Source organism: Anser cygnoides, chromosome 5, assembly GCF_040182565.1.
Source record: "Anser cygnoides isolate HZ-2024a breed goose chromosome 5, Taihu_goose_T2T_genome, whole genome shotgun sequence".
In the NCBI taxonomy this organism is placed as follows: Eukaryota; Metazoa; Chordata; class Aves; order Anseriformes; family Anatidae; genus Anser; species Anser cygnoides.
The window spans coordinates 45,001,729-45,029,241 of record NC_089877.1 but is presented as its reverse complement, the minus strand read 5'-3'; the positions used below and the strand labels follow the sequence as shown (position 1 = coordinate 45,029,241).

The 27,513-nt window shown below is 37.5% G+C and overlaps 1 protein-coding gene across 28 annotated transcripts in view; it reads right to left on the bottom strand.

The window, feature by feature from the left end:
• Positions 1–836: 836 nt before the first annotated feature.
• NRXN3 (neurexin 3) overlaps positions 837–27,513 on the bottom strand; it is a 1,012,648-nt gene continuing 985,971 nt past the window's right edge. For 10 of the 28 annotated variants that reach the window (XM_048059889.2, XM_066997131.1, XM_066997133.1 and 7 more), the window contains one exon: positions 837–3,711. In XM_048059889.2, the coding sequence (XP_047915846.1) occupies positions 2,786–3,711 (926 nt within the window). In that variant the 3' untranslated portion in view covers positions 837–2,785. The other 18 variants (XM_066997137.1, XM_066997138.1, XM_048059927.2 and 15 more) reach the window with 11 other exon arrangements.

The following is a 27,513-nucleotide window of genomic DNA, read 5'->3' as shown; positions in this document are numbered from 1 at the left end:
GATATTTGTTTCGCAGACTACTTTTCACCTTTAAAGGGTTGGAACTTCCCTTAAGCCTTTTGGAAATAAAAACCCAGTAACATCCAGGGCTTTGGGAAGAACATTTTATTGCTAAGCATATCTTTAAACAAAATGCAAATAAGAAAAGAAAAAGAATCAAAAAGGAAGAAGAAAAAGAAGGGCAAAAAAAAGCAATAACATCACGATAACTCAAATAAAAATTCTTACGTTTTTCCATAAAGCAACAGGGATATGGTAGAAGCCCACATACAGAAATGCACATGTTCCCAAAAACTGTCCAATAGAAACTTACACAAAAAAAAGGAAAGTGTAATTATTTTTCCCCTTAACTTAAAAAGTAAAGCAAAAAGGAAAGGAAGAAAGAAAGCAGGAAATCATTTCACAAGACTCCAAGACTCCAAGAACAGCAATCTTTTACAGACATCAAGATATAATCAACTTTATATAGTTTCGGCCAGTTAAGTCATCTAAAATCGTGCTTTCATACCTTTTTAAAACCTGTCTTTTTTTTTTTCTTTTTAGTATAAAAAATAAAAAAGGAAAAAAAAGCTCAACCTCTCACGCACACGCACCACACACACGCACACATACACACATTGAAAATATTTGTTAACATGAAAGCATCTTCTCGAAATGTTTGAGAAGGCTGTTTTTCTTTTTTAAGTTCCCATGTGCGTGTGTGTATTTGATGACACTTCTTCAAAGTCAAATAATCATGCGACTTATAAACACCAGCAAGAGTAGATTTCTAAACCTAAACAGCTGATTAGTTTTCATCTGTATACAGAAAAAGTGTACATTTCTGATATTCCAGAGTTCTCAATCCATCTTGGCTTTTGTTGTTCTCCTCTCTGTCTCTCTCTCCCTCATTTGCTTTTTTTTTGCACATGACAGGCATAGCCATCAAACCACCTGGCTATTGTTCTGTACAGTAAGATAATCCTTTTCACAGTAATTGGGCAAATGTGGAAACCAACCAACCAAGTTAAATCACGTAAATAAAAACAAAAGATGTTCCCAATTTAACCATAAAACAGTATATACACCTTCAGGGTATCCATATAGAAATTATACTTGCAAAAAAAAAATAGTAGTAAAATATGTAAACAAAATTTCAGATTTTTTTTCTTTTTGACACAGATAACTGTGACAAAGCTAAAACACACACTCTCTTCACATTTTGTTTGCTTCTGTTGTCTGTTTCTTTTTACTTTGTTCTTCAAGAACATTCTCATTGCACGTTAAGACCATAACAGAACTTCTGTTCCAGTCGTCCCATCAAACATACCATGATAAATATATCTGTGTGTATATATATATATTATATTATTAAATTCCTTTTTCTTTATTATTTTGTGTGTCACAGCAGCTTTATTTTCTTTTATATAAAAGAGAAGGAAAAGGGAGAATAGGGCAAATGGAAAGACAGAGATGATCTGAAATGTCAAGCTACAAAATTAAAATATTACATATGAAAAACAGTTTCATGTCAAAAAAAACACTATGCATTTTTGCATTCTTTTACAAGTGTTTAGCTTTTCTGACATTTTATGTATCTTGTCACAAGTTGAACTCCAGTGGTGTCTTTCTGATATCTTTATTAAACTGATTTATTATTGTTGTTTTGCATGCTCTGCAATCAGTCACAGAACCAGAACCCGGAGGAAGGCTCCTTTGTTTTTGCATGGTATACTCAGCTCAGAATGGCTAACCATTTTTAAGCATTCTTTTTTGAATCTTCAAATCCCTTTAACCATAGTTTGGCTGTGCTAATGCATACTAAATGATATTCCCAAATAAAGCCAATGATTCTGATCAGAACAGACACAAAACCATCTATTCTTCAGTTCAATTGCAAATACTGGAGCCAGATCCAAGGGGACCAGCTTTCCATGACAATTTTCTTCATCACCACCCATCACACACTTCACTGCGTTGTTAGCAACTTACTGCAAGACGACGGATTCTAGAGACAACACAACCAGATATGCAGAGTAAACACCATGGGTAGCTTTTGAGTTCATATATGGCAATAGTCTCTCTTTATTTATTATGGATTTTTTTTCCGAGATTTCTTCTCAGCTCATGTCCCAGTTCATGCTCCCTCCCCCCCGAAATAGTCCTCTCCACCCTTTCCTCCCACACCCAAAAGTAAACAAAAATCCAAAAAAAAAAAATAAAAAAAAGCAACCCAGGAAACCAAACCAACCAAACCAAAATCCAACAATCTCCAAAATCATTTATTCCCCTCCTCCAATCTCGAAAAATTATATGTATGCTGGACATGGCCAGATCAGTTTGTCCGATATTTTTTGTTGTTTAATAATGTTTGCATTTTTTTTCTTTTTCCTTCCTTCCTTATTTTTTTCTTTTAAATAAGTAAACTGAAAAATTATCGATACAGTCAGGGATCACGAACATTGTTAAAGACTCACTTGGAGATATGAAACAAGTAAGCCATGAAGTCTTCTACCTTTGCAGAAAGTTCAGCGGAGGAGGAGATTTGGAGACGTCCGAGTTCACTAACAGGGCAGAGCTGTATGCGCCATCTCCAGAACGCTAAGTGTGCTTTATAATACATTAGGGCAGAGTTTGCTGACTCCAAGTGATGACTGAGACATTAACAGTCACTGCTGAATTATTTTTTTCCCAATACTTTTTCCCATAAACGATATCTCCCAATCTCATTCGCTGCAATGGTTCTGATATTTCAGTTAAATCTCATTAAGTATTTATATATTTATATATAAATAAGTATTCTTTTTTACACATAATACTCTTTGTCCTTGTTTTTCTGTTTCTTGTGGCCGCTCTTTGAACTCTGCTGCTTCTCCTTCACGAGCGTGCCGTTGCTCTGGGCTGAGTTGCTGATGTAGTTCCGCGTCTCGTCCACCTGATAGGACCCCTCGTCCCTGTTCCTGTACTTGTACATGGCGTACAGGAGGATGAGGATGCAGAGGGCAGCGGCAGCCACAATGCCGACGACCATCCCCGTTGTGCTGCTCGACTCGCGGACCACCTCTGAGGCCCCCGGAACCCGTCTGATTCCCGGCTCCGTGGGGTTTGCTGTGGGCACATTACGGAACATGGGGGAAGTGATTAGCGGGCTCTTCAGCTTTGTGCTGTCTAGCTCATAGGCAGTGGGCAACGGAAGCAAGACTATGTCAGGCTGGGGTTTGAGCTCACGGTTATTCATTTTGCCGGCTGGCAATTTGGGCACCATCCCAGTCGAGGACGAAGCTGTGGAGCGGATCAGCTCAGGGGACAAAGACGTGGTAGTAGTCCTACCAGTTTCGGAGACTTTGTTAGGTCTAAAGTCCTTGGATTCCCACTTGGGTGCGTGTGCTTTGTAGCCACCTTCGAAGATTGAAGTGGAAAGACTCTTATCTGTTACCAAGGAGAAGGTGGTGTAAAAATCTTCATCATCAGTAGGGGGTAGGTTAGAGTCAAAGGTTTCCCCTGAGCCATACCCAGATATCACCAAGCCATCATCATCACAACCATCGCTGCCTTGGTCCGACAAGCAAGGTAACCCCGCCTCAGAGGTCATGGACAGGGAATCTTTGGTGGTCTCAATAATGGTGAGGAGGGGGCGAAAGGTAGGGGGAAGTGTAATGAAAGGTGCACGAGTAGCAATAGGAGGGATATCTAAAGGGTCTTCTACAAGTAGAGGGATAACTAATTCACCTCCTGGGATGGAAAAGAGAAAAAACAGAAGATTAGTACATTTTACTGATACAATGCACCATTTTCAATTCACGTAACTCAAGGGCAGTACAAGGATTTGGGCATTACAAAAAAAGTGTCAGGGATCAGACTTGCTGCTCAGCTACACTACCAACATAATTTTCTGGGGGATCCTTTGATTCTTCCCTCCCGTCCTGTGTCTGACATAGATAAACTGCATGTTCCATTTCCTTTCTCTTTTAGCCTATGCTAGCTTCATACAGTGAAATGCTCTGAATTTTGGGGGGACCCAAATTTTTGCTTTTGAAGATACTCTCAAGTGACTCTGTGGACACCAATTTTTGGCAGTGATCTTCGTAGGCAATTGGTTACAAGACTGTTAAAATGAACTATTTCAGATCTCCATACAGCAATATTCTCTTAGAGGGATTTTACTGCTCATCTTAGTTTTCCCCGCTGATTCTTTTCATTGAAGACAACATTGTTATTTCTTCTCTGCCATTCAAGCCTGCTTTTCCTTCTGTAGCAGTTTCTAAAGCCTTTCCACAAGGCCTTTCCCATTCATCCATTTCTTCTTGATTGTTGTCTGGTTTTTAAATTGTGGGAAGGTTCATAAAAGTGAGGGATGGAATAAGAACCAAGTACTTACTGGGGTCCATGAAGGTACAGAGCTCTGCTCAAAGCTTGTTCATTTCTTTTTAATCTTTCTTTACCATTCTGTTCTACGTTAGACACGTCCCTTGCCTGTCATCTTCTTGGGCTGCTAATGCCGTATCGTTTTGACATTCTGTTCTTCTTGATATTCTTTTAGTATAATTTGATTAGAAATTAAGATAGACATAATTGCAATTGAGGATCTAACTAAATAACGCTCTGAAGACCCAAATTAGTACTTGAACCTGCATTGCAGAGGTTACCTCACACCTGCTGTTACTTCTTGATACACAGATAGCTGTGAACAGTGCTACTTTTTCCCAGCATGGTGGCTAAGTGCCTACAGGGGACTAAAAATGAGGCAGGCTTATAGCCTACTCCCGAAGTACAACAAAGCTACAGCTACAACTTCTATATCTTACCAGAGTACAGCTGAAGCAAGAAAACTGAGGTGTCATTTCTAAGATTTGGTTGCTGTGCTGCAATGTTGCTACTCTTAGTAGCAACACTTTGATTTGTCAATACGTTGTAATATGACTGTATTTCTGCTTTTCAGTTTATGAGTAATTAACACTCCAGTGTTATACTCCAATGTGGAGGCTTAATTAATTTCTTTAATTCACTGAGTTCAGATTATATAGTCTTCTGCTAACATACAGGCTGCTGACACATTTTCGGGCATGCCATATTGCTTTTGAAAGTTTGTGTATAAATTTTCCCTTGCTCATTTTTATTTGGTTAGCCACTTAAGCTAGTTGATTTAAATATATACTGAAGATTTTATCTGACACCATGAGTAGTCATCCAGATCTGTTGGAAGGAGTGCAACTCACTATGAAGTATTCCTAATGCATAGGAAAATTTTAATTTATATTCACTGTTGCTTAAGGAAAGAGATGCAAAAGGGGTTTCAGATTCTAAAAAAAAAATAACTCTGGCTTTTACTTATGTATTAGTAATAACTAATGAACAGTCTGGCATTGTTATGATGCTGAATGGCATTACGGTCAAATTTTTGCTCTCTTCAATCTGCACTATGTATTACATGAACTTGTTTTCTTCCTATTGAATACTGCCAGTAATGTCCCTGGAATTTTTATAAATAATAAAATCAAAATCTGTTTTAAATATATTTGGAGAGCAATATGTTTGAACAAATCACATATTGAAGATAGCAATATACTGAAAAGGTACTTAACAGTTTGATTAAATCTAGATAGCAGAACTAGCAGTATGGCTTATTCTTATACTTAATGAGAAACTAAGTGCTGACAGTTTAATCAATTGAAACAGTTATATTTAACTCATAGGTAGTAGGGTAGAAATGAGGCCAAAATAAGGAACGTGGCACTTTACTTATTCTCTTAACATACTTTTATGTTAAGTGATTTTTAAATTAAGATACAAAGGGCCAGTTGGAATATGCTGTTTCATTTTCTGGGCTTCCTTAGCATGTTCATGCCAATTCTCTTACTGAAGGTACGTAGAAGAAATAAGTATCATATGTGTATCAAAAAATATGGAAAAAGCTAAAAGTGTTGTCTGCCAAGTGACTGCACGGCATTTTGTGTTCATGTATCTGAGCTGTTTCTGTACAATGTAGAAACTGGAGCATGTAATATGATTTAGATATGTCTAGAAGCCCTATCCATGTTTAGAATAGGGCATCTATAATCTAAGTAAGGTGGTCTCAGGACAAACTTGGAGTACACCTCAGAGGGAAATACCATCTGTGAGTCTGCAAAAAAATGAAGAAAAAAAAAAAGCAAAGAATTTAAGTGCACATTAAATCAAGTTGCATGCATGGGGAATTTAAGTTCCAAAAAGACATGGATAGCTAGTGTCCCTTTAAGCGTTTTTTTTTTTTTTTTTAAGATCGGTGTTTTGCTGTTAAACAACAGTATTCATCTGTGAATTTCATGCACCATCTGTGACATCAATTGGAAAAAAAATCAGTTTGGCAGCTTTTAATGATTTGTCTAAAGCTTTGAAGTGCCTCTGTTATTAAAATCTATTATCCTAGCACATAGCATCAGTATGCAGCTCATCTGCTACCCACTGGGGCAATATTTTGGGCAGTTTTCTTCCAAAGAGGATTTTTTTGGTACTATTTGCAATTAGTTTCCTTGGAGGAATCTGAAACATATCACATTTAATTTGAAAAAAACTTTCTTTCACCCCAGTAAGCCTTGCCTTAAAAACAGGTAACGGCTCTACATTTTTTGTTGCTGTTGAGGCCTTGAGTCAATGATCAAGACTACTGCAACAATAAAACCATCACGGTCTTCCTGAAATGTCAAAGAACTTTGCTTGAGTTGCTATGTTAAATAAGGCTTCGCATAAGTGATGGAGAGCAGATCAGAATTTCTTGATTCCAGCAAGTCTGGTGGATGGAGGACAATTGGACAGAATCGGGAATGAGTTTTATGGAGTTTTAATCTCACTTCGGGTGCAAGAAGAAAAATGACTTTCATACCAGAAAGGCTGGATTAATTTTGACTTCCCCTACAATTAATCTCATCTCTAGTTTTATTCCAAAGTGTCAAATAAGCCATTCTATGTTTGCCTGTATACTACAGAAATAGACTGCTAAAGGTCCTTCTTTAGGAATCACTTCTCCATTAAGGAATTCATTTGTTATTTTAACTTAAAAAAAAACAAACAAAAAACAAACAAAAAAAACTTTAGGGGAGTAACAGGTAGCTGGCTTTAAGGATGGTAGTGACACTTCGAATGTTTGATTTTTCTTTCTGTCTGAAAGAAGCTGTAAGACTGAAAAAAAAAGCCATGTGGGAGAAGGTAACTCAGAAAAAAGTACTCTAAATGTCAAATGTGACCTCAGTTTTATTGGCATATTAGGCATCTATGCAAAACACACAGCAAGATAGAAGTTATATGTCTAATAGTATGCACACACAATGAATACTTCTTGGGATATGTGATTTATAAAGGAGTTAAAACATCCTTTAAAACGACATGATAAAAATGCCAGTCTAAAAGAAAAGTGTTATTTAAGGATGACAGGAAATGTAAATTCTGAAAAGCTCCCAGGAACGTGCGAGAAACATGATCACAATATCTATAGAGGAGAGCAAGTGCAAATTTTTATACCATCCCTCCAAACAACTGTGTTACTGCTACTACATTTCTACTTGTAAGAAACACAAGAGGGAGTCTGATGACAGGTAGCTGATAAGTGTGCGTGTAGTGGGGACCACCTTTCACAAAATGACAGCTGAGACAGTAGGAAGCTGCATGTAGCGAGTGGTCCTTTGATGGAGAAGTGGTGCCTCTTGCCCAGGGCTCTGCATTGCTTTAAAGGTAAGCTCTGAAAGCTTTAAAAGACAAAGTGCAATGCCATTGCCAAGTCTCTTTGTACACGAGAGTCGGATCCTGAAAGGCAAGTGCTTTAAAGACTTGGATCTCTGGAAAAAGCTAAGGAGGAGCCTCTGAAAATCCATGGGTTTTCAATTGGGAAGGGAAATACATTTCAGGCAGGTTTCCTATTTTCATATTACTATCTGAAGTTTTGTTTTTCTCATAGTGTCTCCAAGCTTTTCAATCACTAAATTCATGCCTTGCAGTCTTGAATAAAGCTAACAGTTTCAATTTCCAAACTATTTTATGCTTAAAATAAAATGACAAGATTGCCACCCAGCTGGGCCCTGGTTTCAAAACAAATATTTATATGAGACTTTGATTCTGTCTGTGGATGGTATGGACTGTTTCCAGGTAGTTACAGCTTTCTTTCCCTCATTTTTTCTGCTGGCTGCTGAGCACCAGTTACCAGTGTTAACTCTCCCAAGCAGGGAATGGATGGTTCCCAAAAAGAAATATGTTTTTTAAAAAGCTTCTGTTGACAAGAATTAAATGGAAGGGAAACTGATAAAATGGTTTCCTCTACAGTGATACAGATACAAGACTAGTTTGCCCATCGGCAGTACAATTGCAAAAAAAAATAAAATACTGAAGAGCAAACTAGCAGCAGCACTGTGAGAACTGAAGTCTGTGACGTGGGAAACTTTGTACCAAGCAGCCCCATGCTCTGCTCGGCCTTCTCATTTTATGAAACAAACACAGCATGTATATTCCTTAAAAGTTAGCCCTTTAATCTAGTCCATACACTGTTTTCATAGAGTTGTGCATTTATTTAAACTACCAAGATCAGTGGGGATATAAAAGGTCTACTTTAGCCTTGAAGCTGCCCTGTTTTTAGCTGTATGAGTATATTTATAGATATATAATTCATACCTCTGGGGCTGATCTCCAGTAAGTTCTCTGCCACTGGAAAACACAGAGTATTAAAAATTTAATAGAAGCCTTATGAACTGTGAGGCTGCTGTGGGCGAGTCATGAATGCAGAGGGCATCAAAAAAAAAAAAAAAAAGCAGCTGCCAGCTTTCATCTTCACAGCCATGTCTACTTCACTGGAGTCTCAGGCAGCAAACTGATAGAGGACAATAGGAGCACAAAGATGAAGCCTGGAAGATTCGCCTTATGGTGACCATAAGGGACACACCCTTATCGTCTCTTTTCCAGCTTTTTTTGAAGAGATTTAAAAGGACATCCAAACTCTGCAACTAAAGTTTGTCATTTGCATTATATTCTTATGCTGTTCCTCTGAAGTTTGACTCCACATTTAGGATGAAATACTTGCCACAGAAAATAATTCCTTACCTTTTTCCCCTCTGTATGAACGCAGTAACTGCAAATAATTTCCTATTAAATGACTTGAGTTCATAAAGTTCTGTCTAATGGTGTTTTACTTAATTCTCCTTTGAGTCCTCTGAGGATGAGAAGGGGAAAAATATTCACAGGAAAAAATGATGCTAACATGAAGCCTAGTAGATGAACATCCTTAATATTTTCTACTCCTTGCAGTCTGATTTAATTGCAATTGACAGTCAGTAGTAGAGAGAAAAACATCTTTCCCACAATGGAATACTGCAGCATTTCATCTCAAAAATCTCATTTTCCTTTTGGAGAATATAGTGTCCTCAAAGTGATTAGATAAAACAGTACTTCTTGTGGTGGAGTTGGTTGAACAGCATTTCTTAAGCCCACAAAACTATATTAAAAGATGTTAGTTATTGCATTACTCAGGGCTCACGAGCAACAGGAAGGTACAGACTTTGAGAGGTCACAAAGACCGTATTAATGCTGGGCTGTGGTTCGTTGCTGCACGTTCTTGGTCATCTTCATGCAGTTTCAGTGAAACAGGTGTGAGGCATTGTGTTTGCAGGCAGGATTCTAGAGCAAAAACAAGTATTTTGGTACCAGACACTGAGCTGCTTTGAACCACCTGAAACATGCCCTTTTCCATCTCCCACCATTATTTTAAACTCTTATGATTAATTGGTGACAGCTTCCTATTCAGTGTGATGATTTGTTCTGTTTTCAGCATTAGCTGTTCAGGGGACTTGACAGTTGAACCTGAGATACCTACTAAGTACTTAGTACAGCACTGCCATGCAGGAAAGCTGAAAATATGCAATGCTTATAAGGGAATACAACTTTTTCTTACTTTTAACAAAAGCTCACTGTTTTTTAAAGAAATCAATGCAAACCTTGTTTGAATTTTTAGAAGGTCAGGACGTGAGTTTCAGTAGGGAAGTGTCTGCCACATGTAGGATTTCTGGAAGATACTGGCAAGCCTGATACTAGTCATAAAAAGATGGGTGAGTTTACTTGGTAAGAGTGCACTTGAGAGTATCATTTAGACAGGACATCAGGCAGATAATCAGCAATCAAGAAAAATAATAGAAATAAAACACTTTCATTAGAACAAAGTAGGAATGACGTAGAGCTGCAATAACAAGACCCTGAGAGCTACTGAAATGCTACAGAAGTCTAATCGTGTTTTACTTGAAGAAGGCTACAACACCAGGCTACATACAAAGTAGCATCAAAGAAAGTAGCACTACTGGTGGTTCATTGTGGGAAAGGGGAAAGAAAGCTAGACAGAGACAGACCGATAAAAAATATGAGCAAACTACCAGACTTCTTCACCCCCTGCTATGCAGAACACAGTCCAGTAATTGACAATACACAAAGAGCACATAACATAAAAGCAAATACAAACTGATTCAAAAATAAATAAGTGAATTTACATACTTTTCCCAAAACAAAACCATATACTAGAAAATAAAAATGCCACAACAACAAGATCAGAGAAAGGAAAAACATAAGTCATTCACTTTATCAGCTAAAGAAAGATTAAAACCTACAAGAACTGAAAAAAAATGATGAAAATAATAATAAAAAATTCTTTAAAAAAGTAATCAAAAATACATAAAAATATTTAGAAAGCATACCACATTGATTTCATAACAGTCAACTTACATCAACAAATTGCCCGCATGTTTTTTGGCATGAAAGGAAAAATTTACAAAAGAAAGTTGTGTAAGAATGCTCTTGGACAAGTAGCATTGCCACATTCTTGTAACTTGCTTTGTTTCGTTGTTGTTTCTTAAAAACTTTTTTTAGCAAAATGTTTATTATTTCTTTTTAAATATAATTGTTTTACAACAAAGGGCGATACAGGGAGGCAACAACACATACATCCACACCACATAACATGAAAAGAAAAAAATCTTGCACCTTAACAAATTCAAACTTTTTTTTTCTGCTGTTTTTGGTTGTATTTTTTTTATCTTATGTAAAGTTGTTAGCATATTACAGTTGAAAAATCCTGTACATTTTATAGAATTTACTCTGCTTGTTTGCATATCTACATATATAATGTTTTTTTGAAAAGCAAAGTTTTCTTTTTTTTTGCCTTTTTGGTCAATTTGATATATATTTTTTTAAACATTTTCTTTTTTTTTCTATAATTTTTGTGTGTGTGTTTTAAGGAATGGATGACTGCACATAAAATTTTAACAATGCTAAAGAAAGGGGTGGTAGAGGGGAACTTATGGGAAGAAAAAATGCCTAGGGTAGATGGAGTGGGAGTGTAAAAATCTATGAGTGTACTACACAGGAGATGAAGATGATGGGAGTGAATGTGTAAGTCAGTTGCCATGTCCATGTAAGGGCGGTACGGAGTGATCTAGCAGCATTAGAGCTTCTGGCTGTAAGGAAGGGATGGGCAATATACAAAAACAAATGAGCATATTCATGCCCATCAACAAAAAGAAAGAACAGAACTCTAACATTGACAATCTCACAAACCCTAAGCTGCAACTTCTTCAACATGCAAGTTACAAAAAATTAATAATTATAGTATTATTATTTACATTTTCATTAAAGGTTCTCAAATTATAAAAGCAGTTTAAACTTTTCCCTACTAAAAATAGCAGTAAAATACATAAACTAATAATAATAATAATAACCAGAGAGTAAAACAAAAAGAAAACAAGGAAACTAGTTTTATGCATTGGAATTAGAACAACTTCATCTGTAGCTACCCACAGCCTCCTTCTTCTAAGTATCATCTCTTCTGAAGTCCACCAAATTAATATCAGTACTCTCAATAATTTGAGACAATCATATATTGAGCACATCAAATCCCTGTTTCAAATGTAATGACGGTGTTGGCACACCCCTTCCCCACTTTCAAATTAGATTGCTTTTATATTCAGATTCTCTGTAGAATGTCAAAAATACAGCTGTGGGATTCTGCCAGTGAAGTAGTTCCTTATTTAAAGAGGGAAGTAGAGGGAAAAATTGCAGAAAACAATTCATAACTCTTTTGTTTTGTTTGTTTCTTTTTCATTATTAGATTGGAACAAACCAAATCTAAGATAGAAATTCAACCATTGAAAAGAAATACATCAAAATATAGCTATGTAGAGATATACTAAAAAAAAAAGCAAAAATGAAAAAGCACTTTGTTCCCAATAAGAAGGGAGATAAGAACAATTGTGGGGTTTTTAAATTTTATTTTTTAAAGAAAATGTACTCCACACACTTTCAAATATGAACAAACCGGATGCACACATTGAAAAGGAACAGACAAAGCAGTCTAGGGACACTTTCATCATTTGGATATTTTTTTTTTCCTTAAGAATTCTATTCCCTTCCCTCCCTCTCTCATTTAAATTTGTTTTCAATTGTTGGCCAAAAACCCCACCACCCTCCGGTGTTGCTTTTTTTTTTAATACATCTTTTTTTCATCACTTCTTTTTAAAATAAACATGGAGAGGAGAAAAAAAAAAAAAAGGACGTGCAGTCTGGATGTACGTCATAAATAGACATAGAAAAAGATAGAAGAAATTGGCTGAGATCGACAAATGGGTTATATAATAGCTTAATTTTACTGTAGGATGTTAATAATAATGCATGCTTAAAGTAAGTTGCATTTAGGGAAAGTAGAAAAACAGAACAGCAAGCAAGGAGTGGGGTGGGCGGAGGAGAGGGGCTAGCGGACAGGGGGGGATCATTCCATGCCTCTCCAGAAAGGGCAAAGCACATTCCAGCGGGTTCTCTGCATTTCTAGGAGAGGTCAGAAGGGGAAAAGGGTAAGGAGAAGTCATAAACTATACTGGGACATACTTTGCACCCTAACTATGATCTTGTATTTGGATGAAATGCACAGAACATGTAGAACCCCAGACACTTGCCCTTAACCTAGACCTAATTCTCTAGCATATTCCCAAAATGAGTGGGTATTTTTGTACGCAGACTGGGCTTATCACCTGTAAGTGCTGATCAGCTTGAGTAAAGGGTGAAGAATTAATTCTATTAATTCTCATAAATGTACTCTACTATGCTAGAAATCGCTGTTGCTGTAGTGAATATTTGTTCATGTTGGTGAGCAGTTATTCAGACATGCTGTCCACAACCACTTTGGGGAGCCCACCACTGCCACATTAGGATAGCAGAATTAAGGTCAACTGAGCTACTTATTGAGGTAAGCATCAGTTTGGTATGAACTGTCTGAAAGAACAAACCTGTCACTGGTGTAAGTGACAACTCAAAGTTGTAAACAATACAGTTAGTAGAATTTGGTAATAAGACCGTATAATTTTGCATAGGCAAACCTTCCAATGTTACCATTAAAACTGTGAGACTAGTTCCTCCTGTGCTGCAAAAGAATTTATAGTTCAAGAAGATATTACTACTCAGTCCTATCAGTTACTTAAACGGCATGCCAAATACTCTTTGTTTTTGATGGGTCCTCAGATTCCTCTGAATTCTCCAGGTTTCACATGATGTCCATATTCTTCTTGAATGAAGACCATCATTCTGACATCAGAGTCCTTCTGAAAAGGAACTCAAGGTCCCAGCCTGTTTTTCTTAATGTTTTAGGAAAGGGAAAACATTATATATAAAGCTTTGAACCCTGTCCATGCTGAATCTTTCCATGAGGTAGGAAAAACATACTGTAAGCACTGCATGTACCCTAGGTTTCCATCAGGAATGCCAACATTTTTGCTTCATAACCATTCTTAAAGGTCATGCTACCACCAGTCAGTGGAAGTGTGTGACTATCTTGAATTTCTGGGAAGAATGGGGCTATCCACCTTGCAAATATTGTCAGTGGCTCTTTTGTATAAATTTGATAATAACAAACTGGTAGGATGCTTTGGTACTTATTAACGCGAGGGGAAATAGTACCTCTAAACCACTAAGAGTTCAGTATTAATTCTGGGGAACGTGGAATAAGAATAAATGACTAAAAAAAATAGCCCAGTTTGTTCTTAGATACATTACTGAAAAGTGTCCAGTTCTGAGAGGAGTTATATGAGAAGACCCTCAGCTCCTACTTCAGAAGTGATGAGGTTGTGCTGAATACTAGCACAGTGCTTCCATAGCTAGAATGTACTATGCCTGTGCTGGAAGACTGCACTGGAACTATCTACTACATCCCTCCAGAAAGCATGTTAGAAAGGGAAGTTGTTCAACCAAGGAAGAGGAAACCTGGTCAGGGTAGTCTCAGGGACAGAATGTGCAGGTTACAGGAAGCAAAATATTGGCCTACATAGGATATTTTTGGGCATTCATTTGTGGATCAGAAAAGACTGGCTATGAATAGAAAACAGTGACAGAAGTGAGGCCTCTGCAGACCTCACTGGGAATTTTTATTTGGTCACGTTTCAAGGTTAGTGTCCCTGGACACCACTCCCTACCAGGATTCTCAGCCTCTGGTTTAATTGTACTTTGGGAGTTTCACAATGAGGCATTTAAGCTTTGAATTTTAATCAGTATCTGTCGTGACTTGCAGCTGGATTTTCAGAGCAGTGAAATGTCCCCCTTCAGCACATTAGAACCGAGTGCCTTCTCTTTGATGCAAAACAGACCGGAAGGCATGGGGTCTGGTTGCCAACTGTGAAGTCTATGTCAGGCCACTTAAGTAAATACTTATGCCCTATTTGACAATAAATGCCTAACTCATTGCGTGAGGGCCTTGAAAAGCCTTCTACTGCCTGAAAGATCAAAAGGACTAAAGAACCACAACTGGAGCCAGAGACACTTAAAGAGATGACAAGATTTTGAGAAGGAAATCTTGATGTTTGTTAGGCTCTAAAGAGGATTTAAGAGTGCTAAGCAATTCTTTCCCCACTTGGTAAATGCATAGGTGCTTGAACAGAAACAGTGTGTTTTGGAAAATCTGGGTCCAGCAATTACTGCTGATTACAGAAAAAACCTCCCAAGTCTTTTCAAAATCTAGCCCTTATTAGCCAAAAGTAGATGTTCTAATTTGAGAACTGGAAGCCAAATGTTCCCACGTGAAGCTACACAGATAATATTTTATTACTTAACATTTACAAATTATTCCCCAGAAAAGCAAAGATTAAAAAAGTATAGCCACTGCAGCCTTTTTGTACTTTCAAACCTTCAAGCGGACAGGACTAGGAAGAGAGGCAGCTATGCTATCAAGGGTTATAGACTTTCTTGAAAGATTGGGCCATATTGCCAAATGTTTCAAATGAAAAACTACACAATTAAAAAAAAGAAGGTATTTTTTCAAAAAGTCCCTTGTTCATCAGACTTAATTATACAGTTGTATTTTCTCACTTTTTGTTTTTAAGTTGCATTTTGAAAGGCTTCTGCTGAAGGCAATGAATATTTCTCTGTGTTACGCAGCAAGATTATAGATGGTAAATTAGGATCTGCATTACTGTCTCTGGGTTCAGGCTATCATCTAGAACTGCAGTATCTTCTACCACTCTAGTCTTCAGGCTCCATCTCTTCCCTAACACAGTGAAACCTAAATTATTTGAGTACCGTGCACTGCAACACAACCCTATCAATATATCTCATTAACAACCGACAGTACCAGCTACTTCTTACCTAGCTGTCCAGCAACACTGTCAATACACTACAAATATCCAGGATTCCCTGATGGCCTATAAGCAGGAAATAATATGATCATTTTTCCTTATTCAGGGTATTTTCATTTCTTTCTATATTTTTAATTGCAGCAATTGCAGAAATAGGATGAGGCCGGAATATTTATTTATTTATTTATTGTACTTTGACCTAATTAGAATGGGACACAAGACAGTGGCAAACAGGAACATACATTTCACCATCGTGTAATCCAGCCTTCCAAACTGCTGTTACCTTTGTAAGTTTACTTTGTACACCAGGCAGCACCCTCTTTGGGTCATTTAAAGCCATATGCTTTGAGCAAGGATGCTAATAACATACTTCTAAGCAGCTGATACTATCAAAACATCAGTGAAAAGAAACAAATAGAGAATTTCCATCAAACTGAAAAGTGTTCACTTTTCTGTAAAATGTTTACAGAAATAGGGCTTTGTTAGCTATGCACCTGCTTTTAGCTTCAAGAGGTGTTGGCAGCATTTTCTGCTCTGGCTAGAATATTTTGGTAGCAGAAATATATGATAAACAGATAAGGGGAAAAAAGCTCTGCAAAAAATCCACACCTCATACATGTATCTGTACATCAAGGAGGAGAAGAATCTTCCCAATTTCCAATGATTTCTCCACAAAAGAATACAAACACAGACGGAGACTGGTTAAGCACACTCTGTAGCTGTTTAAAAATTAGTGAATTTACCACTTCCTAATATAAACACTAGAAATGCTAGATCTATTAAAGTGGATCGAATTTGGGATCTAATTAGCCTAATATCCTATCTCTAACAGATGGAAAAGTGATTAGTGAAGAATATAAGAACAAGGAATCTATACATCAGTGCTTCCCACATACAGTGCTTCCTTACCTTCTGACAGTCATCCTGTTTAGGCATTTTCTGGGATGAACGTCACAGTAAAGACCACAACAATTACTAAGTGTGTACCCAATTTTCAACAATGCTTACATGTTGACTGAAGATCCAGCAAGAAACCCTAGGAGGTCTAGATGAAACATGGCTTTTCTGATTGTCCACAAGTCAGGCATTGTCAAAAAAAAAAAAAAAGTTATCTGGTTTAAGGGGAAAATGGGAGAAAGTAGGCAGAAGAGGGGGAGGATTGTTCTCCAAGACAGGGTCCCAGTGAGAATATGGACTCCGGGGGATTCTGGCAGGAATCTGGGAAACGGTGTTTCTAGGTGGTGCTTCTTGCTGGTAGTAACTCCCAAAGCAACCTGTCACTTCTTGAACGCTTTTAACCTTTCTCAGAGTAATATTTTTCAGACATCGAGCCAAATAAATGCTTAATAGACCACAAATAACAAACAATTTGTAGGTTAATAGGAGTAAAATATTAATCTTTAAGGCAACTCCTCATCCCCAGGCCCCCAATCAGACTAAAAATCTACTTGTGGGATTTTCATCTGCTACTTGCACCAATGTAAATTGCAACAGAAGAGTGCCAGCTTAGCTGGTCCAGTAAAAAAACACAGAGAAAGAGGCATTGCCTAAGAAGGGAAAGTAGTTGTATCACTTTCCTTTTACCAGCTCTTTGTACTGGCAAAATCCTCTCTCATCCTAAGCCTATGGATGCATAGGAACCTACAGAAATAAGTAATCTGTATTAACAATGCCTACATGGGCACCACTCACACAGTGCCACATACCACCTTGTTTGGTTTTGCATGTAAGAATTAATGGGGTTTCTTTATAGCAATGAGTAGCTAGAAAACTATAAAATATGAAAACACATTTACAGATATCAGAAGCTAAGGAAATAATAGGGCTAAACTGCCACAGCTATGAGGTAAAAGACTTTTTCAGGTGTTTGCCATAAGCTTATTATCTTTTCACATTCTGAACCAAAGAGCATTTTGATGCTTCCAGAGCTAAGCAGCCCATCCAATATCACTGACCTGAAAGCATTCTTTCTGTGCATCTCTACTCAACAGTCTCCTTCTCCTCTCAGAAGAAGCCGATATGTTTTTTTGAAGGTCTTAAGATTGACATTTGTAATCAGACCAGCTATGTTTTTTTTCTTTTTATGTAAAACTAAACTTATTTAATCCTAAGAGTTAGTCACATGGGAAGAAATCTTTCTAAATCCTGAAGGATTTTGCAACCACTACCAGATCCTTGTACTGACAAACTAAGTAACAGAACTGTGTCCAATAATCTGAGTGGGAGCAGGAATAGTTTATTGTTTTTGGTCTAAACCCATACAGCAAATGTTTACTGTGTATTTATGGCATACTAAAATGTCCATATGTTTTTGCTTATCTACAAACAGAAAGCAGCACAGGTATTTCAGTGTCCCTTCCTTTCTTCAGCATATACAGCCACAAAACAGCTAGATAAAAATATCAGTTTGCCAGAATGCTAATGAATACTGTATGACTACCATATTCCTTTTTGGTACGTATAACCCAAGAAACCTTATACTGTCACACCATTTAATATTAATTTTTGGAATGTATCCAGGAAACAAATCAAGGCAACACTCAAGTATGCTGGCTAAGGGCTTGCTAGGTATGTTTGTATATGAAACTTGTGTCTTAGAAAAGTTACAGGAGATAATTACATGGAAAGATTGAAGAATTTAGGAAGTAATTTGAATGCCCAAATCCTAAAAGAGACCTGAAATGCATGTCTATGTAGGGGGTGTGTGCCATACTGAGATATTTAATAAAAATAGTATCTACTTGGCTGTCATAAAAATATTCTCCTAGGTGCCGCTAAATTGTAACCACATAAAGGACTATTGACTCTACATTATCCTCTGTAGGAGTTGTACATACAAGTTTACCAATGACTAGCATTTATTCCTATGACCCCCTCCATTTATACATAATTACTCATAAACATATTTCCATATTTGGTTCTTTAACACGAAGACATTTCTGGTAAACTTCAGAGATGAGCAGGAGCCATTTCCAGTGCATTATTTTCATTCACTTGCATGCTAGGCTACATTCCCCATTTTTGTTCATCCCTCAGCTAGCGTAACTGTGTTACATTCTCAGGTTGTGCACCGTGTCCAGCCATAAGTGACTCAATGGATGGAGCTTCCTCCCTTGCTTTCTCAGAGGAGGATCCAAACCACAGAGGATTCACTGTTAAAAGGTTTCTCTTACAAACAATTGAAAAACTCTTCTGATTGTGGTGTAGTGATCCTGGTTCTCAAAATTCTCTCTTATTTTAGTATTTCTTGTTCCTCTTACAGACATAAATCAGTGCTGTGAAGAACCTGCATTTGCAGCTTGCATGCAGAGATAGTTCCTGTGCTTTTATCTTGGAGCAGTAAACAAAACAACACTAAACGAAACCAGACAAAGATGTCCACTTCTTGGATAGCTGAATAATTCAGGATCATCCCAGACACTACTTCTCTCTCTGGAAGACATTCAGGATCCAGAGATTTCACTTTTGAAGTGTCTTTGGTGAGGCAGCTGCAGCTTATTCTTGAGGATACGTGGGAAGCTATTACTACAGAGCTTTAACAAGTACCTTTAACAATGTACACACCAGACTAAGGAAATATTTTATAAGCCGTAGAAAAAAACAGGTACGTAAATGAATAAGGATAAATTGGGCAATCAGAAATGGTGATGAATTCCATCTAAAAACAATACATGATTTCCCTGGAAATGGTATCAAGTGAAATATTGCACTAACTGAGAAGAAACATTAAACTAGGTGTCCATTCAGCGCTGTGAACATCAGTCCCTGGTTAAATCTGGAGTGAAGAGAATTTACATTGTGATGGCTGAGGAGAAGCTCTCCACAGCAGGCTTTGAACAAGATTCATTTACATGTGCCTTCAAACCTAAACTTCTTTCACTAATGAATGGTACTGAAAAAGGCACATTATGTATCTGCATATTGTCTTCTATTAAGTTTGATCCCTTTCATATCCATTCCTATCCTTTATGATTCATTCAAAATCATATAGAAAAACTGTGATAAATCAGAGACTCAAAGCACATCTTCCCAATGATGGATTATCCAGTGGTATTGCCTTGCTTATAAAGTTACTCTACTTTGGCTACTGGATGTCAAAGTATGTTCTTTCTGCTGTGGATTGACTCGGAGTAATGTTATTCCCATATGAAAACTGAAAGAAAACAAGCTAAAAAATGGTAGTTTCCATAATGGAGGTTAAATCTTGAAAGTGCAAAATACTACCAGGGAATTAACTAGGCTGGACGAAGTTCTGAATAATGCTGAGAAAAATACTGTTGCCGCAGTTAAAATAAATTAGACAGAGGCTAGTAGAAATAGGCTAATAGAAAATTTTGATCTGTCATTTTCCTGCAAGAAGTCATTGGGACTCCAGAATTGAGGATAAGTCCTTCAATCTCCTCTTCAGTCAAATACAAGTCAAAATATTCCTCGTAATTAATATGAGGATTCAGCCCCACAGCCATGCTGAAAAGGCTAGACCAAATTCCCTATCAGTAAAATGAAGTGATGCCAGGTACACTAAGTCTTTGTGTAATACCTGGATACCTGTGGAGGAAAAATGATATGTTACTGTTATATGCTACGAGACTGTTACTGATGAGAAGATCACTACCAAACTGACTGCTAAGAGGTTCTACTAAAATACCACTGGGAAGTGGTAGAAAATCCTGGGTAGAAATGATGATACTGAGTAAGCTGAAATAAATACAACCACAATTCTTCCTCTGAAAAGCAAGAGAAGGGAACACCAACCTTTTGAGCAGTATGTTAGGTGTTGTTCTCTCACATCAGTTCAGAGAATGTGTGATTCTCTTCCCTTTTGATTGTACTAATGTTTGAATGCACCACAATCCCATTGAGACCTCAAGCAGAAGTGTTTGGAGACAGAATGGCAATGATTATCAATCTGTGCTTTGAAGTCAGTTCCACTAGGCAGCACTTGTCACTGCATCAGAAATACAATAGAGCCAACTAATGTATGAACTATCTAGCTCTGAAACACTGCAGGGGAGCCCTTTGTAAAGTAGCTTTCAACATGTGAGCTAGTTCTGTCTATCACTTGGAAAAGACAAGAGGGGATATTACTGTGATCCAGGCATTTTGGGATGGATTTTTGGCAGGACTTTTTGTTTGTTTGTTTTTATGGGCAAGTTTAATACTGCTGGGAAGTGCAGGAGCATAAAGAGAGAGGGTCGTTTTTGCAGATTTCTTTTTGAAAGTTCAGGATTACAGTGGTGAAAGGCTGCTGCAGGCAAGTTTGAATCCTCTTTTTCAACACGGTGAATGACTGGAATAAACTCTACAGCGATTCAGGAGCCAAAGCTTTAAGCTGTTTATCAGAGGTTGCATTATAGCAAGAAAGTGGCTGGGAAGCGTATTTACTTTGCTTGCACAACGAATTGGATTAAAAGAGAAACACGTCACTGCAAAAGTTAACCTTATTTAATATTGATGATAATGATCATACTTCAGACTACTTTAGGACAGTAAAGATAGTATATCCATGAATAAAATTGAGGAGCTGGACACCAAAATTCTTCAGGCCCATTCAGACCCTAAGGGCTTTATGAACAAAATTCAGGATGACTGACTTCTGCTACTGATTAATTCTGCTCCGCACCGGCAAGCTAGGTGGCCTTGATATTCACTCTCCCTTATCTTCACGCCATGATAAGATAAAGTATATCACGCTATTACAAATGTTTAATTGTTTTCTTTGAGGCACTGGCGAAGCACTAACTTGCAAAACATTTTTATTTTTTTTAATAGAGCAGTTAATATTCATAGGCCAGTGGTGCAGGTCAGATTGCTGTTGAATCACTATTCAAACAGATATATAGTCATACACTTAAATGTATTTTCCATGTGACTACTTACTGTATTACCTGAAATATTTACATTTAAATTTTAAAGTCACTGTTAGAAAATCAGCTAAAACAAGACTTCGCATAGCTATTAACCATCATGTCTCAGCTTCATGGTTTGGTAATTCACAGGAGCATAACAATCATGAATACCTGTGAAATGAAAGTTAACTGCAAACCAAGCCTAATAGGATGAAATGTTAATTAAAAGAAGCTAAAAAAACCACCTTATCACATTAGGCCTTCCTCTGCTATGAAGTAAGACATTATACTGTTAGATTTTAATAGGGAAGTCTATTACTTTCTCATAGACTCTAATTTCCTTTATCTGTGCAAGCCACAAAATTTTCTCATACAGATTTTTTTTTTTCCCAGCAAATTTATTATTCCTTTTCATATTCTTATTACACATGATGTTCTTAAGTACAATCAAAACAGTGAAGGAATTGGAAATATTGTGTTAGAAGAACAAACACTTTATTTGGGTAATTCTGCTATTGGCAAAACCTGCAAATGTGAACTTTATGAATGAATTAAAAAGCTGTTGAAATTCTAACCTTAGTGCCCTGAGGTTTACTGACATATTAGAGTAGTAGCGAACAACACTGTTTTGAAGTTAGAAGAAAAGTTCCACAATTCAAAAGACTCATTATAAATACTTGGACATGTATGGCTCCTTCCTTGCCTTTTGCAAAAGGACACTAAGCATGAGCAGGCACATGGACCAACAACATGCTGGAGAAAAACTGCTAGATTTGCCTGTCATTCCCAGTGCCTAAACAATGCGTGCCAGTCTTTAATGGCAAATTTAAGTGTTTAATGCAAACTGGCTTCTTTTCATAACCTTCCATGGCACTAAGATATTCATCAAAATGGAGGCATGTCAGAAGTCAAATTATCAGCTGCTCGATTTCAACTACATGTTAAACAGGCACATGCATAAGATACTCTCCTTCTCAACATTTAATTATTTCAGATGTCTCACTCTTGCACATGTGGATGCCCCATGTTTTCAGACATTTGTCTTTGGCTGTTTATTGGCTAATGAATTCATACAAGGAACTCAGAAGTGCCATTGCCACATTGTAGCTCCATCCCAATTTCATATTATTATCTTATTTTACTGTCAGGTAATTTAGAAGTGGTAACAATAGTATAAAAATATAGAAAAAGAGAACCAAGTGTCAATTCAAATATATAACTACAAAGAAAGGGAAGAATTCAGTGTGGAAGTACTAAGCTTCCCCCCCCCCCCCCCCCCCCCCCCCCCCCCCCCCCCCCAAAAAAAAGCTGCATGTGCTCTATCTTCATTGGAAGAGAGACAGTGCACAGGGTTAACTGGAAAAGTACTTCATTTCTGCTCTTTGCCCAGCTTTACTTTTCCCTTAGAAAAACACATTCCACTTTGAAAACCCTGCCATGGGGTTCCATGCTTATTATGTCTCAGTGGATGCATTTCCAACTTAAATTTTTGATCTATTTCCAGCTTAAAAATATTCTTCATACCAACTCTCTGCCAACTTAGTCTGGGATCTGAGTCAAGTTCAGGTCTCCTATCATCACCACTCATAAATAAAGACTGCAGGTCAAAGTATGCCCTCAACAACCTTGGAGCTACCCTATTGCCTTCAGTGGTGACACAGGAATATTACTGACTGAACTTGTAATTAGGATGTGGGTAGACAGCTCCACTGAAGAAGTGAGAAACAGACTGGAACCCAGCCTCCGTCCCAGCGCTGCATGGACTCTGCAGGGGCTAGCAGGATACAAAACCATTAAAGCCAGTGGACCAGACTCTAGAAGCAAACGCACATATAGATGGGAATGAGGAAAGACTTGATTGCTCATCTACAGCTTTGACATAAAGCTATATGTGAAATTGTTCCCTTTGTTTTAACAAATATGGATTTTTTGTAAGGAAAAAATCATTTTATTTAGAAACATTCCTTCCCCTTTGCTAGTGCAATTCTTCTTTTAACACCAGTAATACTTTTTTCCTCCTCCCTCCTATGCAACTTCTACATGTTCTACAAATCCTTTTCTCCATGCATCTGTCCAACTTTCTCCATGTATCTCAACTAAAGCTTGTTAGTAAGACACTTAAGAAAACATCCTTCTAACTTCTCTGATTTCAGTATTTATAAAGCGGGGACAACAGTATTCATCTGCCTCATAATAGGTCTGTAAAGCTTCTTTCCAGTACCTGCAAAACATTTTCAGTTTGAGATAAACAATGTTACTGAAGTACTTACAGTCCATTTCTGGTCAAACACTGCACCAGCCATACAGGGCTCGGTGTTATCACAGAATCGTCTAGGTTGGAAGAGACTTCCAAGATCACCGAGTCCAACCTCTGACCTAACACTAACAAGTCCTCCACTAAGCCATATCACTAAGCTCTACATCTAAACGTCTCTTAAAGACCTCCAGGGATGGTGACTCAACCACTTCCCTGGGCAGCCCATTCCAATGCCTAACAACCCTTTCAGTAAAGTTCTTCCTAACATCCAACCTAAACCTCCCCTGGCGCAACTTTAGCCCATTCCCCCTCGTCCTGTCACCAGGCACATGGGAGAAGAGTCAGATATGAATTTCAGATAAGACTGAGACGATCCGAAATATTATCAGATGATGAAAAAAATGGAAGTTGCAATGGCTGACTTCAAAGACAGTACATACTTTCTAAGCAAAAGCAGGCTTCATCTCTTATCTCTTCTAGAATATCAATGTGCAGAGAATAGATGCACCAACTGGGCTCAAAAAATTAAATACAACTCAGAAGCTGCCTGGTCTCAGAAAACCAACAGGCATGTCTCATATATTCAAACCATGTAGAATAAAGTAGAGCATTGTAATGAAATACAGTAAGAAATATGGTTGATATTTTTCTTTCTACTGACGCTTTCTACTTTCATTAACCCCAGTAAAAACCGAAGTCACTAAACATTTCACAGAATCTGGCTGTCAGCTTTTCCAGACATGTGGTTAATGAAATTAGTCATTATGCATGTGCATGCATACATACTGGAATTTTTTGAAATTTTGACCATGAAAATATTTAATTTGCATCCAGATTCTAAACTGCTATGGAGATCCAAGTGCTGACTACTTCCTTTTCCACAACAAAATCAACATCACATTCATAAATGCTCTGGACAAAAGTTTTGGAAGAGATTTATAAACAAGTGAGGAATGCAGTGAAAAAGTTCTACTGTTACCATTTGATGCCAATTACCTAACTTAGTCTCTCAGGAATTCCTTCTGCATACGGATTTCTTTCATGCATGCAATGAATTTCATAATTCACTGTTTCTGATCTGAAATTTAGGTCTGGTAAACTACCCTATGTCTGAACTTAAGAGACTTATCTGCCACAGTTTTACACTGATAATAATGCTTCTATGCATTATTGCCAACTTACTTTGGCATTAGAGTAGAGCAAGGACATAATTTCTTACAGTAGACTCATAGACCTGAAATATGACATGCAGTCCATCTCCTAAGGACCAATAGAGTGTATTACCAGCACTCCATTTTCATAGCTGAGATATTTGCTAGTTTGAAATCTGTCACCATATTCTGTGACTGAATAACGCTAACTTTTTTATATCTATGCTTACACACATATCTATATATACATGATCACACACATGTATTATATACACACATATATGCAAACATATGTATTTCCCTCAATTCCTATTTCCAGTACCTTTCCCACTGCTCCAGTTAGAGACGCAGAGCTCAAATGTTCTGGATTTTATAAAAACATACATTTTTATATAAAAAGGAAACTGCATTTGTCATCCCTTAATCCTCTGTTGCAGAGAATCTCTTTCCTCCACACCAGCTCCCTATGCTTATTAAGCTTTCCAACTATTTTCAGAACTCAGGCTGTATAAGCAGAGGCTTCACTGTAATGAAGCAGAGAGATAACAGTGCCTCTCTACACAGCTTTGTCACTGCTACCCCTGAAATGATGTGTAGAGCTCTATGCATTTCATTACCAGAAAAGAACAGCACAACGCAAAACAAAAGAGAAAACTGATAGAGAACTGCTGTTCAACAAGGAACAATGATCATTGCTCTAAGCTCATGTCTGAAATCTTTAACTTCACACTAGATAGCTCATTTGTCTTGTTTTTCATTTGCTGAAATATCATTTGTATAAGAAAATTAATGTAATATGACATACCACAGTAAAAACTGTCGTTGCCCTAACATGACTGGATACCCAGAAAAATGACCTCCTGGAGTGTGTATCTGACAAAAGGTTTAAGAAATCTGTAGGATCAAAATGCAACCTTTGTTTAAAAGTGAAGGACAGATTAAGTGGGGTTTGAATGTGAAAGAAGAATTAAGACTCTAAGGTCTTAAACCAAGTCTTGCCATTCACACGGTCCTTAAGGGCCCAGTGCACAAAAGGATTAACTATCTCTTGTCAGTGTATAAATCTAAAATTTAGATCTTTGAAGTAAGTGCTCAGCTGTACTAATATCCACAAAGCTCCTCTCAGATGCTGGATAAAATATGGTAATACAGCTATAAAACTGGACATTCACATGTGCAACCATTCCCAGGATCCAACTGCTAAAATTCTTTTTAAATAAACTTGTTGAACGTGTAGCTTCCATCAGAAATTAAAAACCCCAAAATACAGGAAATAAATTTTTTTTTACAGAGATTTTAAGGGAAAAGCAATAGGTATCAATACCCGCTGATATTCCATCATAGATCTGGGCCTTCACAAAATGTCTGTTTTAGGAGTACTAATGACTGTTGCCTCATTTGGTGCTCAGCTTCTTAATTGCTGACCTTTAGTGGAAACTAAGCAAATTTGCTATGGAAAAAGAAATAAAACAGCTCAAATTCCTCAGGACACTGTAAACATTTCTGTGTGAAGACAGTTTTCTCACACTAGGAACCCCTAGCCTGGCAGCTCCTATGACTTTCTTAAGCTATCTGAACTGGCAGCTTGTGTCTGGACACTTGCCACCTACAAGACGGGCCACCAGAAAACTCGTAACTTCCCCATTGGGAAGGAAAGGTCATCTGGGAGGCAGAGAAAAAAAGTCCCCGGAAGAACAAGGAATCCACTAATTTGAGGTGCAGATGACTGAGACGTGTTTTTCCTATGGTATCACTTCTTTGTGTTTGTCACAGAAAGCACTGCCCGAACCTACAGAGCAGCGTTTAAGCACCTTGGCAGAGAAAGCAAGAAGGCAAGCTACCTGAGCAGGTTCCCCCACTGTGGGGTGTGGAGGGAGCATTACTAGCAGAGTGAGCTAGACACACAAATGGCTGCTTTCATCTTTAAACGATTCTGCTATTAGAATAGAGGTGCTCCAGGCATAACATTTGCAGTTTGTTTTACCAGCTGTTTCTAAAAATACTGCGTTAGTGAAGGAGAGGTATTTTCTTCTCCCTCCAAAATCATTTTTGTTTGCCTTTCCTTTCCAAGGGAAAAGTGATAGATATGGAAAACAGCATATGCTGGAAAGATCACACAGCTTCAGGGATGGACTTTTACCAGTGCTGTTCAAAATATAATGACAAGCTATGAACGAAACAACTGAACACGCAGAAACATACTAGCCCAACTCCTTTGATAAATTTAATTAATGGTTGTATCCATCTAATAAAATTGATGTAGAACTAGTGACAGATGGCACTATGTGGAAAAGTATAGGTTAATGTTCTGGAGAGCCAAACAAGGGAGAAAGGAAGTTGAAAAACTGAAAAGAATTAGTGAAAGAACTCCTAAGTTAATGAACGGTGAAGGTTTTTCGTCTTATTTTGGACATAAAAAAAAGAGACAAGCATACTGAAATCCCCACACAATGCTTATGACTATAAAACTTAATACATACATGTAGGATACAGGATACTACTTGGCAACCTCAGCAGTGAAGTGAGTGTGTCCTAGTTCATGTGAATGTAGCATGTTGTGTCAAAGCTCTACGAAAGAAGGGCATTAAAGATCTGGAAATAAAAATAGTTACTGAGTTAAAAACAAACCAACCAAACAAACCAAAAAAACCTTGCATTGTTTCCAC